This window comes from Cebidichthys violaceus, unplaced genomic scaffold (assembly GCF_023349555.1).
Source record: "Cebidichthys violaceus isolate CVI_PGR_0920_01 unplaced genomic scaffold, fCebVio1.0.p SCAF_46, whole genome shotgun sequence".
Classification (NCBI taxonomy): domain Eukaryota; kingdom Metazoa; phylum Chordata; class Actinopteri; order Perciformes; family Stichaeidae; genus Cebidichthys; species Cebidichthys violaceus.
Genome location: NW_027176661.1, coordinates 1,745,314 through 1,766,022, shown reverse-complemented (window position 1 = coordinate 1,766,022; position 20,709 = coordinate 1,745,314). Strand labels below are relative to the sequence as shown.

The 20,709-nt window shown below is 39.7% G+C and overlaps 1 protein-coding gene across 2 annotated transcripts in view; it reads right to left on the bottom strand.

The window, feature by feature from the left end:
• LOC137886825 (gamma-aminobutyric acid receptor subunit alpha-3-like) overlaps positions 1-20,709 on the bottom strand; it is an 82,246-nt gene that overhangs the window by 47,320 nt on the left and 14,217 nt on the right. For both annotated transcript variants that reach the window (XM_068729473.1, XM_068729474.1), the window contains exon 2: positions 6,793-6,899. In XM_068729473.1, coding sequence (XP_068585574.1) covers positions 6,793-6,878 — 86 coding nt within the window. In that variant the 5' untranslated portion in view covers positions 6,879-6,899. The remainder of the gene's footprint in view (positions 1-6,792; positions 6,900-20,709) is intronic.

Here is a 20,709-nt window from a genome sequence, read left to right as displayed (position 1 = left end):
ACTCCTGTAAAATTATTATATTCAATTTATTTGTATAGCCCCAAATCATACATTTGTAAATACAATCTGTACAGCATACGACGTCCTCTGTCCTTGGGTCCTAGCAAACCTTTTAAAGGGGGAAACAAAAGGAAGAAACCTCAGGGAGAGCAAGAGGGATCCCTCTCTGTACAGAACTAACAACATAATAGAATTACAACATAGTCAATCCGTAGGATGTTACATAATGAGCATAAGTATAACAGTAGTCGACCCAATAATATCAGAGTAATAATAGAACACTATGGACAATTAAAAGACAAAAGTATCAAAATCGATGCAACAGAACCAGAGATATCACCTTTTTTTCATTACACACATTCTTTTCCTTGTCAAAACCTGCCACCTACATTGCCCACAATGCAACTCCGGGCAACATGTTAAGACGACAACCCGGTGGCACACATCACGCCTCCACTTGCGACACCTTGGAGGAAGGTGGTAGAGCTGCAGGTACAACAAAAACTGTGAGTGAAATGCTCGCACAATGCACTCTTAACAGCAGCACTGCCTGTATCTTTTAGTCGGTAGTCTTCTTTATTAGTGTGCCTAGGGAACAATGGCTTCCTACTCTACAGCTTGAAGATTTAAGTGGATACAAACACACTTGAGAAAATGCTGAGCTTATACTGTAGAAAAAAGAAAAAAAAAGCTTTATTCTGCCAATTTAAACAGTGAGTAATTTAAAAAGTAATCCATAAAAGACGAGAAGTCACCCGTAGCTAATAACTGGACTGCACCCAACACTAGAACAGACGTGGCCCAAACTCCCACATTTTATGCCTGCTGCATCATCATTTGTCCTTGGTGGATGACTTTAAGTGCCAGGTGTAGTTGTCCCAAAACCTGTGTAATGAATCTCTTCTTGCTCATGTTCCACCATTATGACAACATGACATGAATAAGTGTGACTGTCTGGCACGGGTTTAACAGACGGAGCAGTAAAACTGTCCAGAGTTTAGGTTAATTTAGGTTCTTTGCTCTGTTGAGAGAAAGAACAGATAAACACCTTGGTATTTCTCTTTTTCCTCTAAGACTCCTGTGCTACAAAAAAAAAAGAGTAATGCTTAATACATTGTACTTTGCTTCCAATTAATGCTTTGCTGTTACGCTTAAGTGCACTGAAAAGGAAGCAACATTGTTTGTAATGCGGCAAGTTAGTTTCAATATACGATCAAACACACTGATCAAATTCTGCTAGATATCTTAAAAGGTTGAACAGTCATTGTCTTTTTCTCTCTGCATTGTAAATGCACATTCAACACACTGAAGAAACAGAGAAAACAATGCTGTGTGTAAATAACTACAAAGTAACTTGTACTATGGCATCTGCATGTTTTATCAGTTATAAGAAAATGCCTTTACAAGTCTTTTCAAGTCCAGCCATCTGCCAAAAACACATTTGCAAACTCAGATTAAGTTCCCCAAAAGTCTTAGACACCATCTGACTATGTTGACTAATATGTCCAGTTTATTCCAAACCATATTGTGGAATACAATGTGGCAATATCACAAGGCTATACTTCTTAAGGCCTACAGTACTGCTCATTTTGCATTCATCTGGTTCCAGACTTTGTCCCACTTTTCCCTCTTTAACTGCAATAATACTTTGCATCATGAGCCCCAAACCAAACATTTGTGAGCAGTTAGTGGAAAGGCCGAGCCTTAAAACAACAGTAACATGAATCAACAGAATTAACGGTAATTATTAGCAGTTTAACATCATTGATACTGTATGTTCTTAATCTGTGAGTAGATCCACAGCTATGATCTATTATACAATCACAATATTAAAAGGATGCGCCAGCTGATAAACCTATGCAGATAAGAAAATGATCAGCTTAACTAGTGGCAATTAATATTTAATTTATGTGCACAGATATTGTGGTTATCTTGATTCTGTGATTTAGTCTCCTACAAAGAACATTTTTTTAAATGCTCAGGCTGGATAATTAAAGTCATCCATCCTATAGGAATTGTTCCCCAAAAAGCCATTTGATAGCCAAAGTAGTCTTAACACATTTCTTTGAGTTTAAAATATGCAGCGCAGCAAAGCTTCTGTGTCTTTAGATTTTATAATTTAACTTTTGGCAAACATTGGTTTTCAGTCCGTGCCAGGAATCTTCTAGCATGTTCAAGTTTTTGACTAGAAAACAAGCCCTGTAGCCTTGAGCAGCAGAAAATGTTCCTGCAGCAGCATAAGAATAAACTGCTCACCTGCTTTGAGTTTACAGCAATAGAGGAGAAGTGTGTGTGGTTAATTAAGATTTCAACCAAATTAATTTGTTTTGCTAACAGCAACACAAACGTTTTGTTTGAATACAACCCTATAAAACTCAGATGCCCCTATACATCGGACAAATAGTAGACTCTTTCCTCGCACACCTACAAGTTCCATGAAAAGCCATTACAAAACCTTTGGTTCACAACACTGAGTCAGTCTGTGCAGCATTTTCAAAGGCACCGTTTAGATATAAGGATTTGAATCTGCATTGAACAGGCCGTCTAAGCGTTACCTCAGACAGATTCGACTTCAGAAGAAGTCGGGGGTAGATGTTGCTGTTGGGGAACAATATGGGATATAAAGAAATGATTGGGTTTCATAGACAATGCTGCATGGAAAGAGAGTCGGAGCCATTTCCTCGAGGGGAAGGAAAAGTTAAATAAACGACATAAATACGACATGCAGAAGATAGGGCTTCAGCGATGTTGGAACAATATAAAAAATTCAATCCAACAAGTGCCAATATCTTGAGGGTCCATTCTGAGAGGCACCAGACATTTAGTTTTCTGAGGAATCCAGTCCAGCTTCAGTTCGATTCATGCCTGTCGGGGTTGTCCGCTAATTTGGTTACTTTGAAGATCATTGGCCAGATGCTCACTATATTAATAAGAAATTATCTGAAACTCAAAAGTAATTAATCAACAGATCAATGACATTTTTTTCAATAAATTTGGGATGTCGGAAGGACATTGGTGTCACATGGCTCTACTGTTGCTTCTAGCGTCAGTGTACAGCTAGTCTGCTCATTCTCTAAGAAATCAGGCTTTTCTTAGTCACTCACTTGACTTTTCAGTTGCCGTGTGAATAGAATATTAACAGGAACTCAAGGTAATTGCAAAACAGATCAGTACAACTTCGAAAGAATTAACAACAAGGGTTTACACTTAAAGAACAAAATCTGTTTTTATAAAGATTTTATATCATAGTATTCCTTTTTAAATGAATACTATGTTTTGGCCGTCATTCCCATCACTTGCTATCACACTCAGAGGCTGAGATGCAGGGTCTCAGGCATACATTCGCTCATTGTTTTTGATTTAACATTAGCAACACCGAGTCAACCTTTTGGCTTTCTTTTCTTTTTGAAGTAGTTGCCTGGTCATTCAATCAGCAAAGTGGTTCAGCCACAAATACATTACCCTTGTCCAGACCCGTGACACATTAACCTTGACAACACTACCGAAACAGAATGTTATCTGTTGACCAGGTCACATCTCAAAGTGATGCCCCTCTCTGCCACGCCGTGAATAATTCATGCAAGATGGGGTGAGAAAGCAAGTCGAGGCTGGGCAACATCCCTCCAATCCATAGGCAAAGTGTACATATAGCACTCTCATCCTTATAGCTATTGATTATGTGCCACGTTGGCCAGCAGCTTGGCAATAGATTGCAGACAAAATAGACAACAAGACACCCCGAGTGTCCAAACTTGTTAAGTGTTGACTGTGGAAGGGGAAGGCCAGGTGTTGGAAGCGAGGTGAGCTGGAGGATTGAAAAGACCTTTGCTGGTGAAAATGAACACGGCGCTCTCATTCATATGTAATACATGGATTCCTGGGAATAATAGCTTAATCAGCCCCGTCTCTCTGCGTGTGGGAAATGAGGAAATTTGGTGATGTGCAGAATGACGGACCCTTATATGTTACACCTTAATCCATTAGGAAAGTCTCCTGCCTCAACTGTAGTAAAGACAATTTGGAGCCCACCGATAGCATCAGGGAGGTGGCAGTTCTCAGCGAGAAACGGCTCTGCTGATACGCAGATATTCTGAGAGCCTGTGCACGCTGACATTCTGAAGATTATTTCCAAAACTCTGGCAACTTGAACTTTGATGGACAATTAACATACACTTTCACTTTCAGATGCACTTTTCCAAATTTCCCCATTTTTTTGTTGCAGGTTTGGATTTCTCTGGAGGCAGCATAATGTCTTCTCTTAAATTAACCCAGGCAGAGCCTCATTTAGTACGGGTTAAACTGAATGTGTTAAATAAAGACTGCTGTGCAAGGGCTTTGCATATGTGGACAACATGGTGTCTCAAGTAATTTCGGAGAGATTAACGTTTGTGAAAATCCTTGTCACATGCTGTGTTAGGTCCATGCATAATGAATTGCATTGGCTTCCTGGGCCCTGTTGGAAAGTGTGATGACAATTTCCCGTCCCGGAATATGTCAACACTTACATTCCCATTATTAACCTGCTGCTCTCATCACATCTAATGGTTTTCCCATATTATTTATTTACATCCTGATTACTAATACCAATGATTCTCTCCTCGATCTTCTTTTCTGGCCTCCTTCTGCATTATCAAACCAAAGCCAAGGCCAGGCTTCCAGTACTTTAGCAGCAATTCTAACTATGGGAATATTAATAATCTATTAGCCAGTATTTGTTGTAGTTGCCAATGTGAAAGTCAAAGCTTGGACAGTAGTTTGTCCCTCATGACGAGACACAAAATACTTGAACGGACAGACTTTTCAATTTTATTTTATAGTATTTACCCTCCATTTAGCTAAACTGCTTGACATGGTCCCACTGACAAAATTCAGAAAGCTTTACTACAGCTTGACCTTTTTTTGTGTCTATATTTGTTTACATTTTGGCAAATTGGCACCATTAAAGTACACAGAAATACCTTCTAGCATCTCCTGTTTGCAATGGATGTAGAGACACCTATCACTGGAATACTTTGATACTGAAAAAAACGTAAAAAAACATGACGATTCTCAGGAATTCGTGCTGAGGAGTTTTTAACGCATGGAAAATAATGATATCCTCAGAAAGTGTACTTCACACTGAATCTAAGGTTTTGCATATCATGTCTGCATGTTTAGATTTCAGTTATGACTCTCAAGCGGAAGGACTAATTTTGACACAAATTGCAGCTCAGCGTCTCTCATCCCCTTAACTGGCCCGTGCCCCCCTGCAGAAGTGCGCCTCACAGTTTGAAAACCTCTGATCTAGATAGATGTGGACATTTGAACATTAGATCTCAATGCAAAAAACAACAACATTAGCATTAATATGGTACTGCAATAGCATAGGGGGTCAGGGAGAATCCCTGCAGCCCCAAAAGCAACAGTGAGGTCGGGTGATGAGGCCTGGCTCTGAATCAGTGTTCATCCCAAATGTGTTGGATGAAGCTCTATGTGGGCCTGTCAAGTTTTCCCACACCAAACTGTAAAAACTATTTCTTTGTGCATGTGGACATGTTGAAACAAAATAAGAACCTGAAAATCCCTTTTTAACTATGTATGCTGTGTAAAGTATTAAGATTTCTGAGGAGTTTAGCCCAAGTCATGAAAAGTAGCCCCAGACCAATGACCAAGATGTATGCAGGTTTGTCCCAATGTTGTTCAGGTAGACCACCATGTCCTTGAATGGGAAAGGGTTACAAAAACACAAAGCACTTATTCTTGTAAAAGATCTCTTGCCAGTTTTGGCCAGCACCTTTTTACTGGCCACCCATTTCTATTTGATATATGTAATTAAAAACTCGGTGTGCTTCTAATAAGCATGGAGAGCCAAGTGGCACAATGACAAAAGTAAACTTGGCTAATCCCTTCGCACACTGTTCTGATTCCTCTCCCCCAGCCTGCTTTCTTCCAGGTTCGATGAGCCTTTCCTAGCGTGCAAAATCTTAAAGTGATTTACACTCCCTGCTGTAACAGCCTACCTTATCAACAACGCTAACATGGCAACCTGTGCAATCTCTTCGTTTTGAAATTACAAGGAGTGTGGTTAGAATGACTTCTAGACACGCTGGAGCTTTTTTTTTTTTCTTGCTTTTTTTTGCTGACTCTCGCACACAAACTGAAAAATGTGCACAGGATGCAGGAGTGAAACTGCTGTGAATGGACAATCATGGCTGTGGTGTGCTGCACAATGCAAATTAATTCACCAGTCAGTGAAATCCAGACCGATGCAGACAGTAGGGAGAGCACAAGATACATTTCCTGTAGCTGGGAGGATGAGCTCACTTTATGTTTGCTCTTTTAAGGCCTAATTTAGGACAAAATGTTAAAGTCACAGTGTTGCCCTGGAAGTCCTTGAGTGATCTGAGAGTGCAAGAGAAAAGAAGGAAGAATATTCTTACCTTAATCATTCAATTCTAAAGGTTTTCTCAGGCAGCCCTGCAGTTTTTTTTGTTGTTTTTTTGTCAACACCATTATAGAGGTCTGGTTTTCATTTACCAAACTGACAGTCAGAGCTGAGACCATCTTACGGCGTAATAACAAAAAAACATTTCTTGCCATTTCTCTGCTTAGATTAACTTTTGCTTCTAATGGTGTTGGTTAGATAAGAATGTCGGCTGCAGCAGCGAGCCTGATTAATGAAGGTATTATTCAAAACACATTGCCGGAACATCAACCGCAGGGACGGAGTCGGGGAAATGAAAAAGGGTGGAGGGTAAGGTAAACGGCAAACAGAGGGGAGACGGAGAGGTGAAATACGGCATGTTGTTGTACCTGGCTTCAGGAAGGAGGTTGAGGAGCAGGAGGAAGATCCACAAGCCCAAGTCCAGTGGTTTAGGCTTCCAAAGTGCAGCAGCCATATCAGTTTAAAAAGAGGACTCCTGTAGAAAAGACAGAGGAGGCAGAGGGAGACGATGTCATACAGTATTCACTGACAAACATTGACTTGTCACGAGAAATGATGACATTTTTTTTAACTTAACAGGTAAATGCAGAAGTGATGAACATCAAATGATTGACAAATTCATACTTTATTTCTAATCATTATTTAAGCCTCAATTATGGCGAGCCACCCTACTTAACCTGCCTGCTCTTATCTGTGTTTTATTTTTACCAGCTCTGACAGTGTCTCACTGGTATTTTTTTCTGTGTGTGTGTGTGTGTGTGTGTGTGTGTGTGTGTGCGTGTGCGTGTGCGCGAGCGTGCGTATTTGTGTCTGTGTGTCATCATGGCAAAATGTGGTCCTGGAGATACCTACTGTAGCGGGAACTACTGTTTGCAAGGTGTTTATACTTCTGTCTGTGGACAGATTTCATGACCGTGATAGGGTCACAACTATAGACTGCATATAAGAGGTGGATGTAGTTGGCGTCAAGTTAGCCATTGGTTTGTGGACCGCCGTTTTGAAGCCTCGAGTTTTGCATTTTTCATTAGATTTTTGTCCGTCGCCGTCTTGGTATTTTGCAACCAGCAAACGGAAGTAACCCTAATTGGAATGCGAAGGAATGATGTAGGGATGCCATATACGGCTCTGGTAGAGCTAGTGAACTGTCAATCACAAGGTAGCCACACCCTAAATTATACTCTGCCTTACAGTCCATTTGACTCTAAATGGACCATACTTTACTAAATGAACATCCTGCTGTATTGAGGAAGACTCGAAAGTAGCGATTGAGACCATAAACTCATGTTTACAATGTTTACTGAGAAGTAGGGTCATTTTCTTATAGACTTCCATACACTTAGCCTACAAATCAGTGTAATGAAAATATAGATTCTGTTTGAGTTTAAAATGTTACTACGATATGTACTGCACACACGTATTCTTCAGCCCATAAAAGTCAGTGAGCAGTGGACATTTTTCTTAACTTAAGTGGTGATATTTGCTGTTTGTTGTTTGGCTGTCTGGAGGAAACTTTCTCCTCTCAGTCGTTGCTGATTACTTGAGATAAACAGCCAAAAGCTTTCTCATATTAGGCAAGACATCAGCTCTAATTCATATTTAGTTTTATGATTTGGCTCCTCGGTGGGATAAAAATATTATGATGCTCAAGCCTGTCAGCAGCCACGGAACCGGTGCCTGCTTCATTCTATCAGCTCAAGATACAATCCATTTTATAGTGTTTGCCACACAGTTGGAAATTGGTAATTTCTATTTTTAATGGAACTTAAAGATATTAAATGTTTCACTTTGTGGTAGATCATCTTTTCATCTTTATGATTTTATTCTTTATGCTTTTCTTCCTTTAGTTCTTTGGTAAAAGGAATTATATATATTCAATTATTATTGTTATTTTTCTAGGTCTAGGGATGGGTTATAAAACATTAACAATAGGCCTTTCTTTTTTTTTTTTAAGTAAAGCATAAGGTACAGCCCCCCTCCCCACACTAATAATGTATGCACAGTCCCTAACTTATCCTTACCTATAGCTTCAACTCTTACCATCCAAAATAATCAAATCTAACTCAAACCAAACACATTAAATATTCAATAACCCACCTAAATATTCTCAAACCAAATTACACTACATATCATACTTCCTGTTGAACTCATTCATACATTCATTGTGAGTGCGTACGTCTGCGCTTATACCCGCATGACCCTCAGCAATCATGAGAGACTTGGTTTACAAGCTCCCAAGATTCTGAGCAGCTCACTGGACTCAATTTGACCAAAAACACTTCCAGGATAATATGTCACATTAAAACACAATATACTGCAGCACACAGTCTCCTTCTTCCTTATGTCTCCACTCTATGGCCGTTGCATAGCGACTGCATTCTAACACTGTAATCATTGGTAATTATGACACGGTGGTTTCAGTATGGACATTTAGGGAAAGATGAAATGACCTCTCATAACAAGTACATGAGTGCAGCCTCAAATCACCAGGGAGATGAGGGGGAGGAAAGGAAGCTAAATGTCTGCAGCGGTTACACACACACACACACACACACACACACACACACACACACACACACACACACGTGTAAAGCAGCTGCGTCGTACTTGAAAGGCTTTCATTGTGCTTTTGTGAGAATCAGCCCCCCTTTCATTGACGGCGTACGGAGAGGGGAGATCAAACGGCTTCCTCTGGGGTAGCGGTGTTCTGGATGCCACCGTGAGGCACTGATCATTACAGGAGGAGTAAACAAATGAGGACACGCTTCAGGTTAGCATTCAAACTAAAAAACAAAAAAAATGCTCTAACCTGTGACCGGCCTTCTACAGTACGTTTGTGATACCTCCTTTTTTTAAAGAGCTCTCTTGATATCGATTGTGGCTGAGCATCAAGTGAAAGATCCACATCTAATAAGTCTCTGCTCTGGCAGTGATGCTTGTGAACCAAAATACTTCGACTTACCAGCCAATTATTTTAAAACTTAAAGTGTATATTTGGGTATGTGTGATTAGAGCTGCTGATTTCTCTGCAGTTTGTAACCCCACAATATTTTGAGAGGAGCCAGTTGTAAGAACTCTGTAAAATGAAGTGATACTTTCATGTCACTGCTTTTGGTATTTAGCATCTTCACAAGCCTTACCTTCTTATTGTTTTTTAAATTATGCATGAAACATCTTGACAGTTTCAATCCATGCGCTTACTGGGGATTTGACAGTAACCAATATACATTGACATACTGCTTCATAAATCCAAGGGCCGTGAGGCGTTATTGATGTGAAAATATTTACAGTCATCGTTATTAACCTGCTAGTGAGTGTCCTCGTTTCCATAAATATAGCAGCCATCCATCTATTTTTCCACCTTTTGGCTGAGAAATACTAAAGTGGGTTACTTCTGTAACATGGGACAGAGATCATGTTGGTCCCAGTGAGAAAAATGAGCAAACATTGTGAAGTAAGCCATGTAATCTTAGCTATAACTTGAATATGAGAGTATCCAGGTTTTTTAAAATGTTCTTTTACATGCTTTCACCATAAACTGAGTTACTTGAGAGGCCGCTTTTAAAAACAAAATTGTAAATGTTGCCAATTAAACAGGGTACAGTTCATGCAGATTACATTATATTTCCTAATTTCAGCCCTCATCTCCCTTTCAACAGATGACAAGCTCAAGGGCAGGCCAAGTCCCAGACTGCGTCGAATTAAACCACTCTTGTGTTGCTCGACAAACGCTGGTAAACAGCAGACAGCTGACTTCCTAGATTTTTTTTTCCCCCTGTGTGAATATCATAGTAGGCATCGGTGTTATAAACCTCCTTTCTTCCCCTCTTTCCTTTATCTCTGTACATTTTGCAAAGCGGGGTTCGTGTTTAAACCAATTCTGGATCCATTAAACATTTAATGTTCCTCATGAAAACTACTGGATGCCCTCGGGCGTCAAAGGTGTCATTTCCTTGTCTTAATGTCCATCTGAAAATTGCAACGCTAATTTCCTGACGTATCGCCACCTATTCAAGCCACTTCCACTCACGCGAGGGTCGTCTTTGCTCATCTCATCTTCAACGCTTTATGTGTCCTGGATGAATAAATCTTTTGAACGTGCTCTTTCTCTACTCCCAATGTTCAGTGACAACACAGTGTTTCAACACCGATGGTCTTTATAGTTTGTAATTGAATGGTCGGGTGAGTTCTCATTAAAGAGACGCAGCACAGAGACTGGCGGACTCTAATAATGTGCTCAGTAAACAAGAAAAGTAAAGTTTCAAAGGATTAAAGAAATAAAAGCAAAAAGTTAAATTATTCTCATTAGTCACTCCATAAACTCTATCGCCCGATCTTCTACAGGATCTCTGTTCTGTTCTGTTTGTTCAGTACATGTCTCCTTAACACGGGCACCAATTAGAGCAGCAGTAGCATCATCCAGAAAGTGTCAACAAATTCTTTCCATAAAAAAAAAAGACAAACGGGCATTAAAAGACGAGCTGCCGGCCGTCGTCCACAATTCTGCACCTGATTTACAAATACCTGTCATGCAAATGAGAGGCTCAGTGCGTCAGCGGTCCCTGGAGCCCAGATTGTGCTTGAAACATAAAGGAAAGGGAAAAAGACACGGCGCTTTTGTAGGCAAATTAAAAATAGCTTGCCTAAGGTGACAGTAAAGAAACTCTCCATTTCTCTTGCAACATTTGTTTTCAATTCTATCAGTTGGTTTTTTTCTTCTTCTTTTTTAATGCAATGAGTAATGTAATCACATTTGACAGAATTAAAAGGCTCTAAATGTTTTTGATGCAAATTAGCTGAATAATCTGACTGGATGACTATGCTGTGAGGTTTGTTAAACAATACAGATAATAAGTGGTAAAATAATAAGTGGCAGGGCCTAGTTTGCTCTTTGAAAGATGTCAGTTGGGGACAATTTAGTTCAGTTTATGGTTTGGCAGTCAGTTAAGATCTAAAGCAGGGGTCGGTAATTGGCGGACCGCGGTCCGGATCCGGACCCGGACATATAATTGAGAATCATACATTTTGGCGGGCGCTAATGTTTTAACCTGCGCATCTTTTTTGGCCTTTACGGCACTCATTCAGCAGTTCAGGAAACACACTGACCAATTGCATGCATTAATTTAATCTCACGTGACGCTACTCAGCCAATCGAATGTTTATTCCAAAATGCATCGTGAGTCAAATGAAATTACGCAGACAGGCGAGAGACGGACACCATTGAGAGAGGCGGAGAGCAGTGAGAGAGACGGAGAGCAGTGAGAGAGACGGAGAGCAGTGAGAGAGCAGTGGGAGAAGTAAGTCGGAGAAGCAAGTTAACATGGCGTGCTCTAAAAAGAGAAAAGTGGACCTCGAAAACCGAGCTTTTAATAAAGAATGGACAGACTTGTATTTGTTCATTCTTCCTGCTGGTGCTACAAAACCACTCTGTCTCATATGTTCAGAGACCGTGGCCATTAAGCGCCAATGTGAAACGCCACTATGAGATCAAACACAAATCTTTCGACCGAGGCAGCTTTTTCCACTATGAACATTATTAAAAACAAATATCGTTCCAGGATATCCAATGAGCACCTTCATATGTGCATGAGACTAGCCCTGACACCATTCCAGCCCAAATTTAAAATCCTGGAAGGACAAGCTACAACTCACTTCTCTCACTAAACAAGAAAAAGAGATGGAGTGGGATGTAAGAGGGAAAGAAAGAGAAAAGGAGGTGTTAAAGCTGTTCAATTGTTAAGAGATTGTTTATTATAAAGTTGACAGATCATTATGATGTTAACAAAAAGAGAAGAAAAAAGTTAACTCCAGCCACACTCTTTAATTTTCATTCATTTTTCTAAAATCAAGCACTTTTTTTTAATAAGATGTAAGTTTTTCAAAAGTTATTTTTTGTGTATTTTATTTTTAGATGGAGCCTTTATTTTACTTGAAATGAGAGAAGAACATTTATTTATGTATTTCCATGTATTATTTATAATCCATCCAGTTCAATTTGAAAACAGAATAATAATTGTTAAAATATAATTGATGTGTGTGATGTCTTTATTTAAATTTGACAGTTGTTGACTACACAGAGACGTTGTTACTACTACTAGGCTACTATATGGCACTATATGGCGCAAGTTACATATCATTATAATGTTCCGGACCTTTGCATGAGGAGATTTTCTCAATCTGGACCTTTTGGAATTTTAATTGAATACCCCTGATCTAAAGGGAACTGAAATGTCATATTGTTGAGTTAATTGTATGCTTTCTATGCAGGTAAATCCCCAGTGGTGCAGTTACTGCACAGGAAGTCAAAGTGCAGCTAAAGACCTCATCAGCCAATAAGCACTGACTGCAGTAATTGTTGAATTTAGGACACAGCTCTATAGTCATGTAATGGTGGCTGTTGACTAAAAATAGCCCTAAATCCTGTCACATTTGTTTTGATGTGACAGTCTAGTGCCGAGAATCTACCAGTGATCTTTGTGGTCTGAAATTCAACAACATATTTTAAAAAAAAATAATTCAAACTGCACCCAAAACACTTGATTTATTTCAGTATGACAGTCTGTCAGTCATTTCTGCACTTACTTACTACAACTTTTTCAGTCAATAACGATAATTACCTGCTTCTCATGACAGATACTGAAAAAATAACTTGTAATATCACACGTTTGCATTCACCTGCTGGTAACCCAGGGTAGGCAACATTGTCCTTCATACAGTAACCTGTCCGAGTTCTAGTCGTTCATTTTAAACATTGTTGTTCATACAGTAACCTGTCCGAGTTCTAGTCGTTCATTTTAAACATTGTTGTTCATACAGTAACCTGTCCGAGTTCTAGTCGTTCATTTTAAACATTGTTGTTCATACAGTAACCTGTCCGAGTTCTAGTCGTTCATTTTAAACATTGTTCTTCATACAGTAACCTGTCCGAGTTCTAGTCGTTCATTTTAAACATTGTTGTTCATACAGTAACCTGTCCGAGTTCTAGTCGTTCATTTTAAACATTGTTCTTCATACAGTAACCTGTACGAGTTCTAGTCGTTCATTTTAAACATTGTCATTCATACAGTAACCTGTCCGAGTTCTAGTCGTTCATTTTAAACATTGTTGTTCATACAGTAACCTGTCCGAGTTCTAGTCGTTCATTTTAAACATTGTTGTTCATACAGTAACCTGTCCGAGTTCTAGTCGTTCATTTTAAACATTGTTGTTCATACAGTAACCTGTCCGAGTTCTAGTCGTTCATTTTAAACATTGTCATTCATACAGTAACCTGTACGAGTTCTAGTCGTTAATTTTAGTACTCGTATTAGTTCATTTCAAACACCGTCCCGATTGTGATTGCGATCCCAATGCCGTTATATAGAGGCACATCTATGAAAGGCAATAACTAACAAGTGGCTAAATGAGACAACAAAACGTCATCAAGTCGTCTAGTCCACCTTCACAGCTCTGTACACTCCTGCTCATGTTACCGTGGTGTAGCTCATTTATAATCCCTTTACTTCTGCCGATTGCATTCGCGCTTCAAAAATCAAAGTGGTGTTCATTTGTGAAGATTATCTTGCTGAACAAAACGTGTCTGTATCATAAACTTTCTTTGCCACAGAGCTAATTTTCTGCAACAAACCCAAATAAACAATGGAAACATCCCGTTGGCTTTTTACCACTTAACAATGTCAGATAACATCATCCTCAACTCAGTTCAAATGGCCACATTTGAACTGGTGTCAATGGTAAGAGAGGGACACAGGTGGACCTACTGAGCGAGGACAATTTTTCTCTTTCTTTTTTGGGACTGTGGGCATGAGCGTTATTATGATCATTAGGCCTCATCGTTGCCAAATGATCAATGTATCGGGCTGCCGGGCAAAACTGTCTCGACCAGGACGCATCACTATTGTTACACCAGTGATAATTTGTCAAGATTTAGGTTTGTTCCTCACAGACTTGTAATGAGAGTACAGTGGATGCATTATGAGCTCAGCACCGCATGGCAATTCGCCTCTCTTGTTGTTTTTAGGGCAGGAGAAAGATAAATGTCATGCTGTCATTTTCATCTTGCTGAGCCAAGGTTTGGCTGACTAATGTTCAGTGCAAGTACAGTATACTGTTCACAGGTGCTGAAATGCACTATAAAACTGTAGCATAAAACAGCCCGAGTGGCCCTGGTGGTCAAGTTTAATCAAAAGCTAAACATATTTTATCCTCTTCTGAATTGAAGGAGAAGTGACTTGATATACGTTTTTATTAGCGCTAAACTTGGCAGGAATCTAAAGAAAAAAGTCTCTCGCTGTTTTTGCCAAGCCTTCTTGGAAAAAGCTTACTCTCCTCTGACTGCACGGGTGGAATACTCTACGACATCCTAAAACCCACTGTTGTCCTTCATTAGCATAAATGAATGAATAGAAATATATACCAGATGGAACATTTTTTTTTACAGAAATAGATTTGGACTTGCCATGGTGCGTAAATTTACCCGTAAAGTAGAGAGGGAATAACAGAAATCTAGTTTCCATAATTAGGTCAGAGTGCTTAAAAGCAAAATGCTGTCACAGCCCTTAAACATTTCTAATTTGACATTCAGAAGGAGCTCAGACCTTTTTCCCGAAAGTAAAATAAAAACTGCTAGCACAAGAATGTGGCGCTGATAATACAGCGCATGTGACAGTGAATCTGACTTGATACTTGACAACGTTTTTCAGGGGCTTAAGATCCCTTCTAGGCAGTGCCAGAAACGACCAGAGAAATTAAACTTCCTGTAAGCGCTTTCGGGTACAGTAGTGTTTAAACCCACTGACATGCCACCTCTGCTTCCATAAAATCATGATGGCTTGCTGCTCTAGGACTGGCCTCATATAACACTGCTCCCTGGCCCGCATGATGTGTTTCAACCCATTTTTCCTTCCCTTTTCACGTGTAAGAGTGAGGTTGGGTTGTCAGGTGGATTTAACAGTACCCTCTGTGTCCGAATTAAGCTTATATGGCTAACACCTTGGTTCAATATTTCTATAAGCCGTCAACAGGTCCCACCTGTCAATTCGCTAATGGTTAAGACCTATAATGTTTACCCAGTTGAGCATGTTTGCGCACACGGAGCCCAGCTGGGTAATTCGCTGTACATACTGCTGAATCTACAATATTTGATATCCATTAATGAAATCTGTAAAGTATACAATCTAGAAATGACTGGAGAGTGTCCCCAGACACTGGTACCAACTGAGCTCAATTAACTGTATTAACTCAATAACCCTGATGATTCAAAAGACAAACACATTTCATAAAGAAGCTGCCCTTACTGTGAATATTTTCCCATTTAATAATTGACAGATCACAATCAGTTATTAGTAAATGGACTCCAGTTGGAATAGCATAACTTGAGAAAATACCTCTGATGTGTTAGTGAAATCATACATGATTATAAAGGAACTGTAATGGGGCATCTGTCCCTGCAGTAACATGCATTATACTGTTGGGAGGAAGAGATCTGATCAGATAAACACAATGATTATGTAAATCATTGTGACTTTAACAATTAGAGACACGGATCACAAAACTAAAGGTGATCTGCTTTCTAGTCACTACAGCCATAAAGTAAAAAAACCCAAAAACTACTGGAAAGCAGCTGTTAAACCGTGGAGAGGGCACCTGCCTTGTAGGTGAAATCTGTCACAGTTCATCAACATTCCTAGTGAAGAGCAATACTTTCCCGAGCACTCACCACCTGTGCACATGTATTACCTCCAGCCTTGTTACGCTGTCTGCAGCTCAATGCCGGCGCAATTCAGATGGCTGGCCTTCACTGTTGGTACTTTTACATTCCGTTAATCCTCTTACAGACTACATTGTTACTGGTTTGTATTTAAATTTCAGAAAGTAGCATTTCACGTGTAGTAATGGAAAATAAGTAGGACGTATGAGCACTCTTTTGGGCTGTAGTTGAAGATGCAAATGCCATATGTGGGAATGTGGGAAAAAAAATCATGATTAGAGGAAACACTTTGTCTGGCTCGAGTAATTCTCCGCTAATGCCGTTTCAACATCATCATTAAATAAACAGAAAAAAAGGAACAATAACATCATTAGCAGTGGTTCTACTGCTAAGATACATTGCAGGCTTTAGGGCAAGAAAAAGAAAGTCACTTGTTTGCTCAAGACATGAGAACGAGAAGACGAAATAATAAAAAATATAACTACAACACAATTAATGTTGCTTGCCCAGTGGATAGTGGAAAAGCAGAATAATTTCCTCTGGGTTTAAATTCAACTGTAATACACACAAAAATACTGCTGTTTTCATTTAGTATCCCTCAAAAAAAAGAAAAATATTATAAGTGTTAAAATCTGTGACTCATTATATAATATTAACATGCATGTTAATTTACAAACATGATCATTACAACAATTTGACTGGACATCATCACACCTATTTTCTTCCCGAATTACTTTATGTTCAATATAGTTGGGATGATAAATAATGTAAAATGTACTAATTTAAGTCCATGAAAACTAACCCACACATGATGACACTAGCGGAAGCATCTGAACAGATGCAAGCTATCAACAGCAATGCTTTTATTCTGAAAAGCAATTTTCATCAGCGAAATTAAATTCTAAGAAAATGGATGTCAAACAGACCATTTGTGAAGGGCTTAACCAGACAAGATTCCTTCAAAGCTGATAGCATTACATGGCCAGCAGAGCGGGGCCCCACACTTAATATCTCAGTCCAGACTGTGACAAGTTCTGCATCCCCTCAATGGATTATGATTACAGCTGGAACAAAGTCTTTGCCCATTAGGAGGGGTAGCTGAAGTGACTTACAATGACAAGAAGTGGGCACGAGGAGGAAGGGTTTGAGAAGTGAGATGTACAAATTTACGACTTCCGCCATATGCTGTCTGATCTTTGATCTGAAAATTGGCCCTATGGGTAGTGGGGTCAACTAGAGGTATTAGTACTAGTTTTGTTGAATAATTGCCTCTTTCACATTTAAAAAGATTTGTTTCCTTTGTGTTTTGTATTGTCGTATTGTTATACTTGCAATTGGCATGTACTATGTGTATACCATGTGTTCATATTGATTGGTGTTATTGGTACTCCCCTCTGCAAGCTGGGAACATGAGGAGGCTACATCAATGATAGAAGGTATTGATGTATTGCAGTGGCCCAAAAGGAGGATGTCATTGACTCACGTTTACACGATATTCAATAAAAAAAAGTATCACAAAAAAGGCACTGCTCGTTGGGAGATTTGCATGAATAAATAAGCGACTGTTTGAGAAACCATTTCACATATGATGCATCTTTTTTCCTTCCTCATTTCTTGCAACTTTTCAAATTAATCCACTCACAAAAATGAAGAAATCAGTTTGTATGTCACATCTGTTACTGTTACTATTTCTGAAAGCAAAGGAGACTGAAAAAAAGAAAGATGGATGTTAGAACAGGGCTGTTGGAGTGAGAGTGCACTTGATACGACAGTGACTCAACAAATGGCAATGAAGGCTGAATACAGTGAGACTTTTTCTCCTGCCGTCCGCATGGACACACATGTTTAGCCTGTCAGATCACAGTGGCGTTGACACAGCTCCGTTGTGTGCAGGGAATGATATTGCAGGTCAGCACAGTAACCTACCGCTGTGAGGCTGCTGTGGGAATACAAATGAGTGTGGGATGGTAGCGTGCAATACAGCATGCAATACAGCATGCAATACCGTGTCAGTGGAGGGAGAACAAAGGGAATTGGCTGAGGACTATATGGTGCTCTAGATGCACTGAAAAAGGGGGAGACCAGGTGTAGGAGATAATGTGGTGCTTGAACCAGCAGATGTAAATGAGCTTGAAAGCCTCATGAAGCCACGCCGCTCTGGACCTTGTGCAAAACCGCATTATCCCTCCAGGTTTCGTCAGCACCACGGCATGGCGGTGTTTAAGTTATCACCTGAGAAATCTTATTTGAAATGATGATGCCCCACCACTAATTGGCCCTGGGTGGGCCTGCATTATTCATGGGAAACAGCATGTTCCACTTGTTTGCATGGCAGTAATTGTTTTATGATTAACCCCTTGAATGCTTACTTAGTTCATTTTCTAATTCATTTTTATCCATCTCACCGGTGTCTGATTCTTCACACAATGCAGTTTTTTGAGGTGCTTGGTGGGGGGGGGGGGTGGCTTTAGGCCAGGAGGTTCTGCTGGTCCCATATACGGCTCCTTTACTGTAGGAGTTAACCCTTGACACATACCACTCAGGAAAAAATCTATTTTAAATAAGTAATGACCAATAAAAAATAGCTTTAAATAGGCAGTGAGAACTCTCATTGACTTGAAGTCTTATTACAATCACAAATGCTGGATTTCACAAACATTCCCAACACCTGGAGCGATGAGCTTTCTAAAATGGAAAAATATGGAAAAACTTTCCTCAAAAAATAATTTCTCTTTAAAAATTGCATTTTAAATGAAAATCCATCTTTAGAACTCAATTACAATCGAAATAATCACAATAAATCATTTAAAAACTAATGACATTGTGTGCTCAAACTAATTATGTGAAAAGTCATTAAATGAGAGAAAACATATCCATCACTTGACGACCAAACAACCCGTTGTCCACTATGCGAGACGCTGAGTCACCGCTCCATCAAATTTGTCTCCCAAAGGAACACTGGCTTCAAGCCAGGAAACAATAAATTATGAATCGTTATTGCACAGGTTACATTCGTGTTCATTTTTTATGTTAAGTATCCAATAAAGTACATTGCTAACGAGACATTTCAAGACGAGCCCAGAAGCAACAGCGTCTCGGCTATTTAAACTTTCACACTGTCTGGTTTTGGTAATGAGCTGAACCCTCCATGTCACATTGGGGTTTTCGGGCGCTATGCAAAATACCTTTTCTAAACTACTTTTTTCCAACTGCTCCTCTGAACCACTCTGAAATCAGCTTCCTATACTAATGAGCCGTTAATTTAATGTACTGCATAGGCTCGAGCTTCAGAGGTCTCAGATCGTTATCCTTTACATAGCCAACAGGTGGGCCTCTCTAATTGGTGAACGACGAAAAATCACCCCGATTGGTCGAAAAAGGCCAAAAAAGCAGTACATAACACAAGGTCATTACCCCCAAAACCAACTTGGGATATATTGTGCCACACTGATAATTAATTACATCACCAGCCTTTTTAAATGTTTAGTCCATTAAGCTAGTCCACCCTGACTTAAATCGCAGCTTTCTAGATCGTAAACTAAGTCTGAAAAATGTAAAAGAAAAAATTTAAAAAACAGCAATGATATGTCAATGCAATCCTTTCACAAGACTGGCAGATAGTCCTCCAAAGTCATCAGAGAAACAGGGTAAGACATGATGAGAGGCCACTGGGCAAACATCTGTCTTAACTTCATCTTGCCTTTTTCAGTCTTGTGGTTTCACAAAGATTTAAGACGCACCAGAGCAAGATCACGAGATGGGCTGCTCTTCAATCGATGTGACTTCCATGTCATCGCCATCAATCAAATGCCCCATATATCACTTTGTATCACGACTGAAACAAAATGGTCTGTGCATGAACATGGCAGGTGTTGCCCGGACCTTCACTCCTCTTGACTTTTTCGCTTATCCGCTGAAATATGGCTTTGATGGAGAGCAGCATTCACAGTACCCGGACAATGAATCCTAATGACTTTGGTGATGCCCTAACATTTCCTGTAGGAGGTTGACATTTGTGATTTTGAGTGAAATGTCTTGACAACTATTGGATGGGTTGCCATGGAATGAAAATCAGCATCACTTAGGGCATCCCTTGACTTTTCCTCTAGAGCCATCCACAGCATCTGCGTCTTCAACATGGCTGCAGGCTCTTAGTGTTGGTGTTTAAGTGTTTTGCAGGAGATTGCCATCCGTGAGCGTCTTGTTCATACAAGAGGTTATTGATAACTTAAGGGAGTCTCTAAATGTGTCAAAACAGTGTCATGAAATTGAAACGGAGACCACTGGAGCCACAATCCATCAAGCAATGACATTGTTCCAAAAGAGTCCATAAAATATTCTAGAAACCCTGAAACTTCATGCAAAGCAACACTTTACATCCTGCTTTTTTTTTCATGAGAGTCAAGTGGGCCTTTAACATCACTGAATCCATCCAACTTAAGGGTGCGTCTGTGAAGTGGCTTGATCAGTAGCTATCGATCACACTAACGGGTAAAGTATTCACGGGCAGGTCGGCGATTCAGTGTAAGTAGAAAATATGGCCATTGCTAACATGAAGGACAGCTCTATAGCCCAACTG